This window comes from Centruroides sculpturatus, unplaced genomic scaffold (genome assembly GCF_000671375.1).
Source record: "Centruroides sculpturatus isolate CEXI.00-Female unplaced genomic scaffold, Cexi_2.0 scaffold531, whole genome shotgun sequence".
In the NCBI taxonomy this organism is placed as follows: domain Eukaryota; kingdom Metazoa; phylum Arthropoda; class Arachnida; order Scorpiones; family Buthidae; genus Centruroides; species Centruroides sculpturatus.
The window spans coordinates 1-20649 of NW_019384680.1; the positions used below are offsets into that span (position 1 = coordinate 1).

At 29.8% G+C, this 20649-nt stretch overlaps 1 protein-coding gene across 1 annotated transcript; it reads left to right on the plus strand.

Moving 5' to 3' along the window:
• Nucleotides 1–4852: 4852 nt before the first annotated feature.
• On the plus strand, nt 4853–16129 carry LOC111626961 (phosphatase and actin regulator 1-like; the record flags this gene model as incomplete). The annotated part of the gene is made up of 5 exons (XM_023370502.1): nt 4853–5014; nt 5098–5159; nt 8295–8432; nt 9075–9151; nt 14559–16129. Coding segments are annotated over 5 exons (455 nt in total), but the record flags the coding sequence as incomplete, so codon positions are not given.
• Nucleotides 16130–20649: the final 4520 nt, after the last annotated feature.

The window sequence follows — 20649 nt, forward strand, 5'->3', positions numbered from 1 at the left end:
GATTATTTATACATTTACAACTACAAAATGCATTTTTCAGTGTTTTCCTTACTATAGTTATTTTTTTTAATGTATTACTTAGCTTCAAGTTTTTCGTGTTGGAACGAATTATTTGGTTTTACATATAATCATATGGGGGGAAAAATGATTCACCTTACGACATTTTCATGATACAATTTCAGTTTCGGAACAGATTAATTTCATATCCTGAGGTACCACTGTACTTTCTTTTAGTCTAACATCCAATTTGCATACTCTTTTGCACCAGGCAAGTGTTTTATGCTGATGAACCTTTGTTAGAAGAGATATAGATTATATCAGCAGACAACCAATAACAGATAAACATATGCAACATGTGTTTATACAGCATGCAACATATGGTCATACCAAATAATATTCTGATTGGCACATGTTGTATTGGACAGTCATTGTTATGTCTGTATTAGTCATTGAACCCAGTCAGGACCAACCCGTGGGTGGTGTGACCACACAAGGCTTATTTTGCAAGAGTTAGATCCTGCCCGATCTAACTCTTGCAAAATTTAAAAATTGATCATTTCATTATTCTCTATGTTAAATAACTTTTGCTAATCTATTTAACGGATTGTATGTTTACCATTAAAATATTATTTTGTTGTTCAAAACTACTATATTTTTTATTAAAAGGCCAAGCGCGACAACCTTGCGCCAGGCCCGCTATTCCTCAAGCTGCCCTGAACTTAGTGCTCACCAACATCAACCTTTTACAGTTTGCTGTCGTGTCATTGTATAACTGTTTTGATGACAGTTCTGGTGCACTTTAATCATGAAAGCTTTCTGACAATTCAGTCTCTTAGGAAATTCAGGAGACACCAGTTTTTCAAACTCCCACAATCTGTCCTTTGTCAAACTCTTTTATCCATCATGCTCTGAATTTTTGTACCTACTGAACCACTGATGTCTTATATATGCATGTAGGTAGACTAATTGCATGCACCTGTGAAACTCACTTGGTTAACAGGTTGCACTTGTTTTTTATAGCATTGGTCATAATTCAGTGATCACTCAGTACATATGTTCAGCTTATATGTTGTTTTTGTTATATAAGCATAAAATATTGAATAGCTAAAAAATAATAATATTAAAATTTATTATCATCTTAATATTTTATAATATGTAATCTATGAGACTCTTAAGCGATCCTATAATCTGATACTATAGCTAGTTGTTAGAGAATACTAAAATAATAAATTTGTTGGAATCTGAAGAATACTTTCAAATTCTCAACTATAAATCAACCCAAAAAATTTATAAACAATTATTAACAATATTATATATGTAAAAACTGCTAAACAATGACACTAGTGCATATGGTAATGTAAAATTGTCCTATATTTACACAAGGATACAATCTATGAAACATGCAATACCATAATGTTGTAAATGCCAAAAAAACCACCTTTTTCTAGTGAATGAATTCATTTCAATTTTATAATGATATGGTTAAAAACTCACTAGGTTACAAATTCTCTGGAATATCAAAATGATGTAAATATAAGCTGTACGGCATTGCACACTTCATATAATAGAGTAGTTGTAACTATGTTCTCCCAAGCTTATTTATTTTTTTTTTGTTTAGCTGGTTCATTAAACAGCTAAATATTTCCTGTGCCCACTTAAAAATGTTAAAATTAACATTTTATTTATCTTAAGATAATGGGACAAGGGACTAGTATTGTTTTACTGTCATTAACTGAGGTTCATAAGGAAATCTACAGTAGAAGCATTGGCCATTTGAGATTGACCAGTAAATATAGTAAAATACCCTCACATCTAAGGAGTAATATGCTACTTTTAATTTTAATTTCAATAAAAGATTTATTAAGAATTTAATATAGCTAAACTTATTCATCAAGAACATTCCTCTCAGCTATTTCATTCTTATCATTTATTACAAATTATATTAAAACCTTATATTATCCAGGTTCTTTCAATCTCTTGGCCATATTTTCCTGTAATATACATTGGAAATTAAGATAATTAAATGTCTTCTGTACAGTTTAGATACCACCAGTGGTTTAGGGATAAAACCACTGAACAATAGTAGATGGTCTTGGGTTTCTTTCTGACTAAGCTGGTTGCATGGAGTTTTCAGTTATATTTACATATCTAGCACCTAAATAGGGACCAGTTACCCATAGAACATCCTCTCAAAAGGCATCACCCTTGACAGATCACATCTGTATTTGCATTGTCTTTTCCTATCAGACTCTAAATTGTGTTGTATTGGAATTTTATACTGGATTGGAAGAAAGGTCCTCAAATGTTTTTAGTTTTATAATAGCCATATAAAGAGCATTGATTAATATGCAAATAATTTTTTTATTGATATTATGATATGGTTTTTAAATTAAATTGAATTTTATATATCTACTTTTGGTTTAAATGTTATATTATTATTACTTAATATACAAAATAACCAATGACTTAAAACAGCCTTGCATACTTTTCCAGCTGTATAACATTTCTTGTTACCAAATTATACTATAAGTAAACATTTTCAGCTCTGCTTAGGGCCCGCTTCAGGCTTATATCGAAAGAATTCTCAACTTGCTCTCATTTTTTCTATGTTCCAAATTCAGTAGAACTTAGTATAATAACCAATGCTGTCTTTTGGCATTAAAATAGAATTTTTAAGAAATAACAGAAAATTAGCAAGTACTTTCAACATCACATTGACATCTTTAATCTTCAGACAATGTAGAATAGTTGAAAAAAATTCTATTTGACTAATCATTTGACCAAAAATGAACAAACACATTTAAATTTGCAAGTATTAAAATTTGAACATTATAACATCAATATCCTTCATTTATATTTATGATTAAAAAAAAAACAGATAAAAGAATAATAAAAATAACCAAAACAATGTGATATCAAAAGCACTTGCTAAAATGCTGATTCTATTAGGATTAAACTGCTGCTGTTAAGAATTTTAACACTTACATAAAATAAACAATAGTTTATATTTATTTATTATTACATAAATTTTACTATGAGAATTTTCATAGTATTTAAAGTAAATTCTAATATCAGATAATTAACTCTTCATTAATTCATTAATATAATAATTTTAGTCAATTAACTTTTCATTTTAAACAGGAATTAAAATGCTTTTCATCTGAAGCAAATATATTATATTATACTAGTTAAATTTTTAAAATTGATGTAATGTGGGAAGATTTCTGTAGTAGTGACAGTAATTTTAAGATCCAGTTTAATATTTACTCAGAAAAGAATATCACAGGTACTAAAAATATTCTCTGTGTTAAGACAAGATTTAAATAATGCAGTAGTTATTTCAGGTGTTTGACATTGAGCCAGAGTTTTTGATATAAGAATAGGGTCACACACATTCTGACATAATAGAAAAAATATGTCTGATATAAATTTAGTATATTGTATATGTATATATACACGAGACTTGAATTCATCTATGGAATAAAATTATCTACTTTAAAATTATCAATTAGATACAATCATTTGATATGTATATATTACTTCTTCATACATACTGTTTTTCAATAAGTAAATTTTTGATTGTAAAGATTTTGAATTTATTCAGATTTTTGTTCTATCCATTCTGTGTGATTTTAAGTTTAAATAAGACTACTACTGTACCTAGTAAACTACTTTAATTGAATTTTGGGCCTTAAATAAATTTTAAAAGTTTTATCTTTTGTATAGTACAGTACATTTTATCTTTATAGCAATAAAGTTTATAGATATATTTAAAAATTTTTCATACACTAATATTTATATGTTTATATAAATATTACTGGTGAATCTATAATTATTGAATATATTAGAAATTTGTTTAAGATGTCTTACAAAATTATACAAGATATATAAGATTATATAAGATAATACAATTATACAAGATATCTTTGTTTATATTACATATAAACAAAGATATCTTGTATATTTTAGAAATTTATATAGTCTAAATATTTATTTTTAATATATTCACTTTGTTTTTAGATGGACATTATGAAAAAATATTTATTTTGCAAGTACTTTCTACATGATATAACTGTTCCTCTTCAGGCAATATTGTTCATAGAGAACAGAACATTTGAATTGTAGAAATAGAACGTTTTCAGATTGTTTCTCATGCAGGGGCATGGAACTTACATACTATATTTAAAAAACTACAAAATTATACAATATTAAAAATAACAATGACATACAAAAAATAATAATAATAAAAGTAACAGTATTAAAATATGAAAATAAATAAGTAATAAATAAATTAATAAATATTTATTGTATGTCATTGTTATTTTTAATATTGTATAATTTTGTAGTTTTTTAATATATATTATGTAAGTTCCATATCCCTGCATGAGAAACAATCTGAAAATGTTCTGTTCTCTATGAACGTTACTGCCTGAAGAGGACAGTTATAAAATGTAGAAAGTACTTGCAAAATAAATATTCTTCCATAATGCAGATACAGTTTGTGTGACTTATCCATGAGAGCAATACAAAAAGCTACCTGCATACATAAATACATAAGTTTGGTGGTAACTATTTGGAATTAAGACTTGCAGTATAATAGACAAAATTCAAAACAATCTGATATAAACTAATGTTTTATGTTCAATATGTTTTCAACAAATTTTATTTTAAATTTTATTGCAAATATACTTTTGTTTTAAAAACTAACTTATAATGATTTAATACTACAGTCCAACCCCCCTATAACACTGTTGATAATTCCGTTTTATATGAATTCCATGTTGTATGAGTCACTTAGATTTTACAAATACGTGAGCCGTTCACAGCCTGGCACACATTTGTTAAATCTAAGGACTCGTACAACATGGAATTCATATCAAACTGAATTATCAACAGTGTTATAGGTGGGTTGACTGTAATTTAATCTTCATTTTACTTACTTTCCTTTTAATTTGTAGAAGATTGAGTTTACGGCCAACAGCAGAAGAACTAGAACAAAGGAATATTCTGAAAAGTATGTTTTTCTTTTCTTTTTAAGTGTGTTTCAAATCAGTACCATTGTTTATCTGATTTTAATTTTTTTGTCACTACATTTAGATCAAACTCCAGAAGAAATGAAGAAAGAAAAAGAGCAGAAAAAGAAAATGCTTATAAGAAAGGTAATATATATATATATATATATATATATATATATATATATATTTTACATTATAATAAATTGATACATTAAAAACAAAAAACAAAACATTGAATAACATTTAATTTTACATAAACATTATATATAAAAATTTTATTGCATTTATTGTTGAATTTTTATACAGTGGGTGATCGGTTAACGAAAACTTTCGCGTAAGATTTTTATAATCGGACAACAAACACTTCACTGAACAAACACAAGAAGAAGCGATGTAAAATAACAAATACTGATTGATCTTCCTTTGTCTTCAAGCAACAATTCGAAACTTTGCGGAGTGCGGGAGACGTCCACAACGACATTCAATCCAGTATATACTGATCGGATAGTATTCTCCCAAACTTTGAAACTCTCCCTTGTAATTCCAGCCTTTTATATTTCTGACAGAATCAATTCTTTTATGTTTTCTTCTGAAAAAGCAATTTATGTTGATATCTGCTATTAAAGATCTTTTGAAGAAGTGGGAGGATGTCAGAACAACGGTCTTAAAATGGCATCCAAACCAGGTTGAAGTTAATAGGCATAGGGATCTCTACAATTACAATGCTATTAATTACTTCTGAAAAGTCATGAAGAAGACAGAAAAGCAATAGACATTGGACAGATCCTTTAACCCCCACAAACAGCAAAAATATGACTAATAAAAATGCAAGACCGTATATATATGTATTTTTATTATTACATATGAATAAATGTAGTAAGAAAGTATATATTTTTTTATTTTTGGGGTCTCTAGAATGAATTAATCAAATTCTCATAGAAACCTATGGTAAATCGATAATCGGATAACGAACAAAGTTTTGGAATGGATTATGTTCATTAACCGATCACCCACTGTATTTTAATATTTTTGTTTGTATTCCCTTTTTTGTTTTTTTAATTAGCATTTTATTCATTGTTTGTTTTGGGATGGCAATCACTGTCTTTGTAATTTTGCAATAAATAAATAAATAAAATAAATTGTATGTGTTAGTTACAATTAACCATATTTATTGTAATGAACAATGTGCTGTCTATAAATTTTCTCAATACAACTGTGCTGTTTAGAGGACAACTATTATTTATATTATTTGGAAATTGGGTATGATTATTATTTAAGGGTGTCTACTAATGGAATAAATGTAAGTTTTCACTTTATTATTATTATTATTTAAACAACAAAACACTTGTCAGTTTTACCTTATGTTGAAATGTGTTAATACTAAATAGAAGGTGCAATTTTTCAGTTTAATTAAATAAGCCTTATCTTCTTTTGATAAACAGTGAACTATTAGAAGACACTGTTCATTAGAAGAATAAATATGGTATTTATTTTGTGTTTTTGAATTGCAATCAAATCCCATTGTTATTGGTTTATGCAAAATAGGTCCTGTGAATAGGCATATTAATGTCAACAAATTCAGATATGTGATATGAAATCTGTAATGGTTACATGAATTCAGTACAATTATATTACATCATTTAATATATAAAAAAAAACACTGCCTCCAGCTTTCCTGAAGTCACACAAGATATATTATAACATAACTCTTGCCATGATGAAAGGCATATTTTCAACTTTAACATTGGCCATAACAACACTTACGATGTTAATATTATCATTATTATTTCACACCAGTGATGATCACTCCAACTCAAAAAAATTACTGTTATAGTCTGTTCTTTTTACACTATGATAATGCCAAGCGATCAGTTACAACAGTTGACATGCATCAGAAGTTAATAAGATTGGGAGAATTTTAAAAAATCTTTAGTTTTAGGAAATAATACTTGTTTTTAATTGCTTTAATTCAGTAGTTTCATTATTTCTGTTATTAACAATGTTGAATACTGGTAATCAGTTCTCAGGTTTTAAATAAAAAATTATTTCCATCAAAATTCAAGCAGATAAGTTATTTTTAAATTTGTAAAGTTTGTGCATTCAGCTTCTGGATTTGATTTGGCAGCTAGGTCAACCCATTATATCCAGTAGTATAAAGATGTGGGATTTTTTTTATGTAAAATAAAAATTTTAGTACTAAAATAGTTAATTTCTTGCCATAGATGGTGCTTGATAAGATTATATAATTTGTGTAGTTGTTACAAGAGCTTACACTAAGAACATTATTTTTTTATTCTTAACAAATTTACAGATGCTACAGTGCCATCTATGGCAAGAAATGTAACTATTTTGGTACTAAAATTTTTATTATACCTAAAAAAATCCCACTTCTTTCTGAGCAGTTCTATGAAAATCGCATCATCTTACTGTAAATAGTTTCAAAGTCATAGAAATTTTGAAAAATTAATAACTCACAATCACCCTGTATTTTAACTGTCAAAATATTTAGAACTTTCCCCCAATCTTACTTTTAATCCAAAGATAAAATTTAAAAGCAGAAGAAAAACACTTCAGTTGCCTGACTCTAGCTGGAACCATTAGGGAAAATATCATGTGCTTAATAAAGAATTATTTCTAGATCTCAAATTCATACAGGTTATAATAATCCTTACTTCCCCCAACAAACAGTGCACTTACTATTAGAAGACAATTTATTAGAATAAATATGGTATTTATTCAATATATCCAAATTTTAATATTTATATTACAAAAATTAAATAAAAGGTCTATTTCCTGGATTTCTAATTGAATAGACACACAACATTTATTGTAAAGAAACATTTTGAACTATTTGTTTTTATTTAATTATAGCCTTATGAAGTTTTTAAATCAGTTATTAGAAGAGAATTAGATTTTTGTTCAGATTGGAAAGCATTTTTGAAACAAAATTACTTATCTTGAAGATTGTACATAACCATAAATTGAAGGTCTGGTAACTCAAGATAAGTATTTAAAAAGAAAATGGATAGAAAAAAAAATGTTCTAATTGCTCTATTTCTTTAAGAATGTCACAAATCTATGGAAGAAATAATCAGGGAAATAAAGTGCTAGTTTTATGTATGACTTAAATAATTTTTTTTATTCTTCAAGTAATGCATTTTGATTTAGAAAAACAATATCTCTATGATTTTAATAGTTTTATGTTAAAGTGGAATTTTATAATATATTATGAGTTTCTTTCAAACGATGAGCTTGAAATGTTTTGATATATTAATTTAGCTGAGTTTTCGACCTACAATTGAGGAATTAAAGGAAAGAAAAATTATTCGTTTTAATGACTATGTCGAAGTGACACAGGCACAAGATTATGATCGACGTGCCGATAAGCCGTGGACCCGTCTTACGCCAAGAGACAAGGTAATTTTTTAATATTTTGACAATATAAATTATTCCAATGAAAACGAATTTAAATGAAGCTAGATTCTTTACTTATTAAAATGACTTAAAACTTGTGTTAATCATCTGTTTGGAAATAATATATTTGTTTGCTTAGAACAAAATGATAAAATAGTTCTTATTATGAGATAATTTTTTAAAAATTAATTATTTGATTATTTTACTACAAAAACTAATTAAATAAATCCAAAACTATTTTATAATACTGTTTTAAGTTTATCAGAATGCCTTAATAAAGTTTCTGCTTTTAAATACTTTATACATTAATGACAATTTTAAAAATGCAGGAAGTTATAAGAAATTACATCATTCTGGATCAATAAATTACAAAAAAAGTTAATTAATGATTAACATAAAACTCCTTGAAATGGTCTAGAAGAGGAGGGACTGGTCAATGAAAGGCTGAGGAAACTTTGGAGAGGTCAAAGTTTTGGGAATGCTTGATCTAAATTAAAAATGCATCTAAATATTCTGCTTTTTTTTCTGTAAATCTGTCAGTAGTTGTGTTTTGTCATAGGAAAATTTAGAAATATATTGTGCTTCTTATTTTCAAAGACTTGTATAAATTTTGGATTTCTTTTAAAAAAAATATTACCATTACAGGCTGCCATCAGAAAAGAACTAAATGAATTTAAAAGTATGGAGATGGAAGTACATGCAGATAGTCGTCATTTAACAAGGTATTGCATTCTTATTTGTGATTAATTATATATAAAATTTTATTTTACAAAACAGACTATTGATATTAGCAGTTTTCAATTTTATTAAAATTGCTTAAAATTTCCATAAAAAATAAATCTGTTTTATCCCATAAATGTGTAATGCAGATTAATAATGTTAATTATGTGAAGGCCATTTTTTAAAGTGGCAACATGCATTTATCTATATGTATAAATGAGGATGGATGTTTGTTCACAATGCACTCCTACACAGTTCGATCAATTGGTATGAAATGTGGCAGTTACATTAATCTACTTTTGACTTAGATAATACCATACATAAACCCAAAAATATTGATTGGATTTCTATATATTAATTAATTAATTTCTGTGTATGTTCGATATTCTGGCTTTACATGTAGAAATCTATTGGCAAAATAATTTTTAAAAATAATAAACTAAACATAATTTATCCAAAAAAGAATTTTTAAAAAATTTTTAATATTCACTTATTGTAACAATAATATAGCACAAAATAGACGTGCCATATCATTACTGCAACGGGTAGCACACTCACCTCTGTGGAGTTGTATAGTTTTCAGTTTAACACTTGTTCAAGTATTTAATTTTCCACATCTAACAATTTACTTTTTAATTTCTGAATGGTACTTTCTTAATTTCAATAAATGTCCACTGATGGCACAGTGGATAAAACCACCAAATGCTGGTAATTAGTCATGAGTTAGTCGTAGGTTCCACTTCATCAACAGGCTGGCCATGTAGAATTTTCCATGTTTTCTTCACATTAGTAACACTGCAATAACTGCCAGTTTTCCCATAAAAGTCCTCCCAGGAGGCATTCCCCATGGTAGATTGTCCACATGTTGCATTGCTGTAACCAAATAAACAAAACTAATTCTAATAATTTTTCTGTAAACTTGCTATTTACGAGGACATACTTCCCACATAGTTTGTAGGCATTCATATAATGTTCTTAAAATCGGTTTTACCACATACATTTTTCAAATTTACAATTAATAGGTGTAACAAGCTAGTTTGCTATATGTTAAAGCATAGATTAACAATGACATTTGCTGTCCTTCAATATATTCTCCAGTTGTATGAATGACTGCTATTGATCATATTTGCTGCAACTCAGTTTTCTGACAAGGTTCTCAGGCACCATCCTAGTGCAGAGATGAGGATGTGAACAGTTTGAAAGTTGAAAAAAACCACTTGGTGGCAACTTCTTCAACTTTTAGAACAAGTTAAAATTGCAAGGACTTATCCCCAACAAATACAACAGATTGTCCAAGACAGTAAACTCTGCCTATTACTATCATAAATTCAACAATGGCATGGGTTGGTTGATTGCATCATAGTCAGGAAGTTCTAGTGATGTTGCCATTTCTAAAAAATGACCCAGGTAATAATGGCACTATCATATTTCTGTACACAAGAGAGCATGCTTTTATAGTTAGAGCAAAATCAGCACTATATTCTGCAAAATACCTTAAAAACTTGATATAAAATTTTTTAAAAACAACATCAAAAGAATTATTTTTAAAATATTGTGACATATCTGTAGTAACCATTAGTTACTGTATCATTAAATGTAAATTTAATTTACACTGACACAGCAGTGCTGGTACACATAAGAGCATGCTCTAATAAGTGAACAGAATGTTTCAAAACTAAAAAACAAGCACTTCTCACATAAGAATATGCTCCTATTTATGTGGAAATATGGCAGGTTGTCTGCATTTTATGTGAAATGTTTTAATATAGGACATATCGGGCTGCATTTAGAATCAAAATAAAAATTGAATTGCTCTAAAATACTATTATTATAATCAATTTATTTCTTCTAAACCAGATATAAAAAAATTACTTGATATTTAATTTATTGGAATTTAAAATATTTTAAATTTCAACCATTAACTTCATTTGCCTTTTTGAAATTCTCTATTATACTTTTCCCACTACCTTACATGAATATGACATAATGTCAGGAAAAACTTCTACAATAATTTGAAAATGAAATAATGTAGCTAATGATTATCAGTTATTACTATAACAGTTTCAATAATGAACTAAATAACAGTGGAAAATAATTATATTTTTTCCTTTAAAAGTAAATTATATAGGATAATGTAAATTCAACAAATTGCATTAGAACCCATATTGCCTTAGCAATCTTCTGTACCAGCATTCAAATTTTACTTTTATCCCAATTATTATTTACATTTTAAATAGTCAATATTAAAACTACATGTAGTTTTAATATTGATAATGCCAAAAGGAAGCATTAGATATTGGAAAATGATAAATTTAGCTTTTAAAAATCCTGGATTAACTGGAACAGAAATGACTAAGAAACTTAATTGTTGCAAAACTATAGTAAACAATTTCCTGCAAGAGCCAGACAGCTATGGAATGAAGAAGAAAAACTAAAAGACTAAAGTCATTAATGTGTCAGGAAAAATTATTTGCAGTTAGTCTTAAGACATCTACAACTGCTGATAACATTTTTAATGAAATATAGTTTCATTGTACAAGCAGACTATACAAAATACTTTGGCTTTGAGTTCAAACTTAAAATATGCGGTAATGTAGTCATAAGCATCCTGAGATGTGCATTTGGAATTTGCAACACCAAGTTTGGCATTAAAACTTTCTGAAATAACATGTCATCCTATGTGGTTGTAATGTGGATAAACTTGGTGGTTTTAAACTTTACTGCATGATGGCATGATCAAAAGAAATATTTCACCAAGTGCTAATTTGTTGGGGGGTATGTTATGGTTTAAACTGAGTTTACTAGCCAAGAATCCACGTATTTTTTCTTTTTCATTTTTGACTCTATCTGTGTGTGAGCACTAAGTGGGGTCTTTTCACAGGTTGGTTAGATGGTAGGGGTGGAGCCATATATTCCCAGAGCAGGCTATCCATGAAAAATTCCTGTAGTTCTCTGTTCAGATTTGATCCCAGGTGACAGGCTGAAACCTTTACTTCTGGACTCTATAAAGTATCAAGACATGGTGCATTGGCAATAAATTATCTTGCAACATTTATTATATCTGAAGATCGGACTTTCTGGCAATATGTTGCTTCAATTTATATCTCTTCGACAACGAAAGGTTCATTTGCAGTTATTAATGTGGAATTATTTGAATGATAAAGTTGCAGCCCTGATCTGAATTCTATCGAATATTTTAATTTACTCTGTTTACAAAACTTTTCACAGTCTAAGATAAAGGAAGAGCTTACTGCTGCATTATAACAAGGAGTGCTTTTTCAACTTCAATCAATCTCTTGCTCATTGAACAACTGAGATCCTGTATAGCTGAAAATTTTTTTAATTAAAAACATTTTACTTTTTCCAAATGAAAGAAACATATATTTATTTTGTTTTAAAAATTAAGATTAAACAGTGAATTGAATAAAACTAAAATAAATGTTTTGCTTTATATATTAATAATTGGTAATCATTAGCCTTTTCATATTATTGTAGATTATTATTGTTGATTTTAACCTTATACGTGGTATGATCCAAAATTTTGGGGACTGCAGTAATCTATGACAACAAAAGCATGTATTTGAAGTTACAGCGTATGAAGTGGATTCTACCAAACCACTCCTACATGTTCAGTTGGTTTCGCCCATGTCACGTGACTAAACTGCCAGCACTGCTGTTTTTTTCCAGAGATAGTTATCTTTGTTCTGCAATGTAATAAAAATGGAGTTTCAAGAACAGTGCTGCAACATTAAATTTTGTCAGCATTTAGGTAAAACACCTACAGAGACTTTAGAATTGCTAAGAAAGGTGTACAGTGATTCTACCATGGTGAAATTGAAAGTGTACGAATGGCATCGGTGTTTTTAAGAGGGCCAAGAATCCATTGCAGACGATGAACGCTCTGGCCGACCTTTGACTTCACAGAACGAGGAAAATGTTGAGTTGGTCTCTCAATGTGTTCGCAAAGATTGTTGTCAAACCCTTGAAAAAATTGCTGTGGCTATTCGCTTATCAAAGACTAGTTAACATGCACCAAGTGTCTCAGCACATTGTCCCTCGGCTTTTGACTTCTGAACAAAAGGAAGAACGAATGAGAATATAGGGTGACTTAATCGACAAAGCCGATAAGAATCCAGCTTTTTTGAACCACATCATAACAGGTGATAAAACATGGTGCACATTTTGATTGGATATCAAATAACTTCTTCAACATGGAAATCACCCTCCTCGCCGCAATCAGAAATTCTGGCAGGATTGGAGCAAAGGGGAAGTCGTGATGGAGGTATTTTTTGATTCTCAAAGAATTGTTCATTCAGAATTTATTCCCGAAGGCAGAACAGGTAAACAAGGAGCATTATCTAGACATCTTATGTTGTTTGAGGGAATCCATTTATCAGATCTGGCCTCAGATCTGGCGAAGTGGAGACTGATACCTTCTGCACGACAACGCACCTGCACATCAGTCCCAAATGGTCACACAGTTTCTCACCAAAACTCAAATTAATGTTCTTCCACACCCTGCCTATTCACCAGACTTAGCCACGTGTAATTTTTCTTTGTTTCCATCATTGAAAAAGCATTTGCAGGGATGCCGTTTTGTGTCATCAGATGAGATGAGAGCAGCATCGCAGGAGGCCTTGCAGGATGTTTCAAAAAATGGCTTCCAGCAGTTATATGAGTGCTGGAAAAAGTGTATCATTGCCCAAGGTGATTATACTGTCTATGCACAACCACCTTCAAAGTAAACTTTTTAAGGTAAGGAATTTTATGCCAAGTCCCCAAACTTTTGATCATACTACATATATTGCCTTAATATTATACCTTATGTATTTTCCGTCACCTTTATAATCCCTAAAACATGAAGTTTGAATTCAATATATCATTTTATGTAGAATGCTTTAACTCTTTGAATTTTTATTTTATATATATATACAGTACAGCGTCAGTTTTCCGAAAGTCAATCATCCGAAAGAATTCCAGTCGGCAAATTTAAATTTTCGCCAGTGCTGTGGCGCTTCATTCTTTGGCTATGTCTTGGGCTACTCAAATATTTTACGTTTTTGATACTAAATTAACATCTGAAGTATAACTTTTTATTATTTTTATATTTTTCAATATATTTATTTCGTTTGTACAAAATTAAAAAATAATTTTTAACGATATAATAGTCTTTGTTAGGCTTAACATCGACGAAAATTCAACGCGAAGCGACACGCAACGGAGAAAAATTTCGACATCGGAAATGTTATACTATTTTTTCGTACATAAATCAGTTATCCGAAATATCAGTTATCTGGACAACCCCAGTCCCCAATTGATTCGGAAAATCGACGCTCTACTGTATATAAAATAAAAATTCAGAGTAATTTCTAAATAGATAGATATTAAATTTTAGTTTGTTTTTTGTAGGTTCCATCGACCATGAATGAATGATTGTAGAGCCAGTATTCACTTTTTCCAATATTTTGAATGATGGTTTTTATCATCTCTTCCTTGGACCAATGTGAGAAGACTTTTGCAAGAATTTCCAAAAATAGATTCTGCCAGTCCAAAAAATGTTGATTTTAAAGGCAGATAAAGGAAATCCTGTACAAAGTGAATGAATAGTGTTTGGTCCGGTCATTCTCCGAACAAAATCGCTCCCTGCCACAGGCGTCATTCCTTTCGTCGTCGACAGAATATGTTTTTGGACTTCCATATCGACTTTATAAAAAAAAGTTAAAGTCCGAATATATTTTTAATTATAGTGTAAACAGTTGTCCAGTTTCTTTATAAATTAAGGTAGAAGGACCTTCGATGTTTGATTGATCGGCTCGGTAATCGTTTTGTAATTTTATATGGAAAATAGAATGAAGAAACTTTTAAAAATGATTAATTGGCAAGATAAGTTTTAGGACTTGCTACAAAATAAAATTTCTGTTATGTATTCAATTACATAGAAAATTGAAGCATTGCTAGACATCTAGTAGCTCAATTGTGATCTCTGGTGTATAGAACTAAATGGTTGTGAACTTCGTTAATCGAACCAAAGGGCGTCTGTCGATGGGTGCCCAATATTTTGAAATGTCCAGTATTTGCATGCTGTAAGTATTCGTATTCTTATTGTTAATATTGAATAAGAAATATCTTTCTTTACTGCTCCACCATCTGTTGTGTCTAGATTTAGAAACACTATTTTCCAGCCATAAACAATATTTTTATTTTATATAATTTGAAACGAGTAAATATTTGTAAAAAAAAATTCTGAGAGCAAGTTGCATTCTATGGACAGAAAAGAACTTTATTCTTTTATTATGTCATTTTGAATTTGTATTAATCTCCTCCAATGTAAAAAAAGTAAATTATGATAAAAAGACATAAATTTTGACTTATGTCAAAAAAATAAAAAAAAAACCAACAGAGCATAGCCAATATGCAACAATTATGCAATAGATAACTTTCATTATATTCAACTAGCCAATATTTTATAATACTAGAATAATTTACTTTATATATATATTTTCGAGGTGGTAATTTAACAATGTGAAGTAATTGTAGAATTTAGCCTTTTTATCATTTAGGCTGAATGAAAGAAAAATATTTTCAAAAATCCATTGCATATGCACATATGTATACATATATGTACATGCATATATATATATATATATATATATATACCCAAAATGGTGAATTCCATAATTGTCCATTATGCCATTCTGAAAAAGAATGTAAAAAGAAAAAATTATTAAATGTAAAAAGGGGCATTATATGGCATTCAACCAGATTTTTCAATATTGTACAGTACAGATTGACATGTAAATATTGATCATTATAGAAGAAAATTTATCATTTCCACTTTTACATTTATTAAATCATCATCCTTCCATTGTGATTGACATTTTGTACAGTTTCCGATCAGATTTTTATTGTTGGTAATCCAGATTTTTCCTAATCTGGTGTATCAAATATGTTTAAATAAATTGTACATTTGGCTTCCCTCATTATTTGTTCCTTTGAATTGTGTTACATAGAAATTTTAATACTAAATAAAAGTTATTCTTACAGTTAACTTCCCCCTTCCTCAAGTTTTAAATATTAGTGAAATTATTGTTACTATGTAGACTACTATTGCTTTTCAATTAATTTTCAAAACAAAAATTACAGGAAAACATAACTCTCCACTAGTGCTAAGAAACTTTTTAAAAAGGAAATTTATAAAATGTTTTTATTAATGAATAGTCTTTTTACATCCCATTGTGGGTTTGGCCAGGTTCATAGTTCATGATGAAGGATGCAGTCTAATATATCTGGATCAACCCACCCACAAAACATTGGCTCAAATTTAGGTCATCCAGCAGAGTAGGATGGTATCTTTGATGACAGATGGCCCAAGTAATATTTAATAATTGAAACAAATCAATAAAATCACTATTCGTGATCATTTGTAATTTGCACGAATCGTGCAAATTACAATGACATTAGGTTCACTCTCTAAGCAATTTAATACTTTGTCATTTTCAATTATTATTTCTTCTATACTTGTGCAGGGGCATGCACCTGTTAATAAAATACTTAAGCCTCTGTTCTAATAATATTGTAGGAGCCAATCCTTTATTAACAGGTGCATGCCCCTGCACAAGTATAGCATAGAGCAACCAATGGAGATGCTGCAGAAGCTAAAGGAAGTAAAGATTAACAAAAAAATTATTTCTTCTTTTGATAATACAAGAGACTTATTGAAATTTTGTTCTGTTTACATTTATAACACATTTTCTTGTAAAATACAAACTAAAAGAATAGTGTGTATTATATTCTTAATCTTTAATGAATGCTCCATTTCGAATAAAGAATTTTGATCTAAGAATAGCTTGTTAGAAACTATTATTCAATTGTTTATAAAACAGATTTGACTTTGCTGTAATATGTGAAGAAATAAAAATTAAGTTTAAGTATTAAAATTATCATCATCAATATCAAAAATATTATGCTGAAAAATCTCCATGTATGGTCAAGTTCACTTAAGAATTATTGTATTATGCTCCTTTATCCAAAGTAACAAGATCACTTGGAGATATTTGAATATTGCAAATAACTTATATCTTCTGGGTTAGTTCTCTATAAGTTATGATGTATTTAGAAATGTTAAAATTCATTATCATATAATTTTGCTGTGTTTACATATATTCTGTTTTACTGAATAATCAGTAAATACAATAGATTTATCAGTCACGTTATTTCTGGGGAGAAGTGAAACTACAGTAGGGTGCCTAGCTGAAAAGATGTGAATGCCCTTACTCACAAACTTCTTTAAGTAAATTTGTTTAATTGTAATCATTTTCTTAGCTTTCTTTTCAAACATTATATAATGCATTTTACAAGATTGTAATTTTAAGTAGTAAAATTCTTCTAAATTTCATTTAAGCAAAGGGAGAAAATACAGTAAATCTTTATGAAAAACGGGGTTTTTTGTTGTTCACAAACAATTTCCATTTCTTCTTTGTCTTGTTTGACCCAGTCATCATTTTCAGTTGTTTTCTTTTAATCTGATAGGTATTTCTTGAGATTTGATAACGGGTTTTTACACTACGCAAATTTTATGATGTACTGTATCATAAGATTAAATATAGATCCTTATAGATCTTTATAATAGTGCTCCCTTATGCAGACTGCTACTCTAAAAATGCCACTGACAAGAGACATTTAAATAGATTGCTCTACTCTTGACCCTCTTCAGTACTTGGACTTTATTAAAATTATGTTAGTGACCACTGGATGAATTAACTTCATATACAGTGGAACCCCGGTTAACGAACTTAATCCGTTCCGCGACTCCGTTCGTTAACTGAATTGTTCGTTAACCGAAGCAATTTTTCCCATAAAAATTAATGCAAATGCAATTAATCCGTTCTAATCTCCGAAATTTTTGTGATTTAATTTGTAATATACAGTAATTTTCTTTGATGAAAATGTAGGAAAATGTAGTATCTATCATTACTGCAACAAACATGTAAACTTTGTTTAATAAAATAGCACTGTACATACCTTTGTTTGTTGTAGTTGGTGGCAGAAAAGTGGAGATATACGAACCTTAATGCTTAGAAGGGGAATCCCCTCCAAAAAAAATAACGGGTAACACTTCATTGGAAGATTCTTCGAGTCGAAGTCTCTTTCGGTAAAAAAAAAAAAATCACCAATGGCTAAGTGGTCTTCGTACCTTGAACACGGGGAGTTCGTTCGTGGGTTCGCACCTTGCTCAGATGGGCTGACCACATGGAGTTTTCCGGGTTTTCTCCACGTCTGTAACGCCTAAATAGGGGCCAGTTTTCCTTAAAAACACCTCCCAGAAGGCATTCCCCCTAGGCAAATCACCCAAGTGTTGCATTGCCATAACTTAACAAACAAACAAAAACTCTTTCCATAAGGAACAAGAAATTGATCTAAAGTTGATTGTCTTATTCTTTTAATCAAAATTTTTCTCAAATGTGATAGTGCATTGTCGTTTTCTATTGCCACTATGACTTTTTTCTTTCTTGGATGCCATATTGATTAAATATATAAATCACAAAACTGAAAAAAGAAGTATAGTACACTCAGAAAAGCAATGCTTAACTCGCACGTGCCTAACACAACTAAAATTTGACACAAAATACCGTTACGTTCGTTATCCAAGACAAAATTTTTGCAAAATAAAAGTTCGTTAACCGATTTGGTCGTTAACAGGATGTTCGTTAAGCGGGGTTCCACTGTATGTGATGTTTTTGTAGTAAACAACATGAACACTTATGAGCTGCATTGTTACAGCAATATTGTAAGGGGTTCCTACTATTGGTGAACATTTCAAATGTTACCACCTGCTGCAATAATCAGATCCAACATTTTGCTCTTTCCTTTTCTAATATGAACTCTCTTGATGACTTGGAATCAATAGTACTTGCATTGTTTTCATTCACTTTTCTTTTTTGTAGCAATTGGTTGTGGTCAATACAAATCAAGAAGAAAGTCAGGCAACACAAATATGTTGCCTGACTTTCATCTTCATGTGATGATGTATATGGAATTGCTGGAGATGATTTGAATCAGACTAGTTTGTTTCAGAATTTGATGTGGCTCTGATAGACATTTTTTTGGCCTCTAATAACAGAAATTATCAGAATGCTTTTTCTGATGTATTTGGATTTGGCTTTTACTAGTGATATTTTTATGCTCTGACACCTGCAATGTTTTTAAAACTGGATTACAGTCGACCCCCTATAAGATCATTGATTTTTCCGTTTTATCTGAATTACATGTTGTACGAGTCACTTAGATTTTACAAATACGTGTGCCGGACTGTGAATGGCTCACATATTTGTAAAATCTAAGTGACTCGTACAACATGTAATTCAGATAAAACGGAAAAATCAATGATCTTATAGGGGGGTCGACTGTATACAACTGTTAATTTTATTTTCTGTTTTTTTGAATGATTTTGATTGGCTTAACATTCCAATGACTGTTATTCCAGGGTATTTAAAGCTGACATGCATCAGTGGTTGATCACTTTTAATTCTGATCCAGTAGTCAACCAGCATAGTCGCACAATCAACAACTGGATTTTACTTCATCGAGAGCCTCACAAATGTAGAAACTGTGAAAGGGAGACCTGATGTGCATTTTCAGTCATGGACACACATCACAGAAAAAATTCACAAGCTCCAGTACTCAACCACTGCGGTCGAACATATGAATTTATGGAGTCAGTATACCCAGTAGTTGACAACCTCATTATTTACATATATCAGAATTGATGCAAATTATTAGTGATGGCATAAGCTTTGATAGTTTACCATCCAGAAAAATAATTAAGCAGCTCAATAATAGGCATTTTGTAGAAAATACATACCTGAAACATAGAACCTTCATTAAGGTATTGTCAGGGCTTTAAAACTTACATGGTTGACTACCAGAAGGTGTTGCACAACAATTTTTCCCATCCCCATGAGTGAAGTAACCTGTTATTCTTACATGTCATTGAAAAAGGGATCATCTTATGATGCTTTCTGTGAAGATAGCTTGCCTAAATCTGTTCAGGTAGACTAATTGCACATGGATTTTGGCTTACCATGGTCAACTACTGGAAGTGGTTGGCAGTAGGAGCCCCTACCCTATGTGATGAAGTGGGAAAAACATTAAAAATTAAGATTAGAGAACATCTTCACGAATCAATTACACCAATTCCACAATCGCCATACATTGTAGTCAAGAGGGCTGAAAGGTCTCGCTGAGTGATAAAATCCTTAAAAAGGAAGAAATTAATATTAAAAGAAAACTTAATGAACATTTAGAAGATTAAATACATTCTGTTTACTTTTTAAACAAAGTACAGGTATACCTCGCTTTATGTCAGTAATTGGTTCCAGGAGAGGTGACTTAAGTCAAAAACCGACGTAAGTCAAATTTACCTGTTTCTGAATTTACTTGTCACTAGGCTAAACCACAAATAACCATTCCCAGTTCTGTATTTTATTGATAAATGCATTTT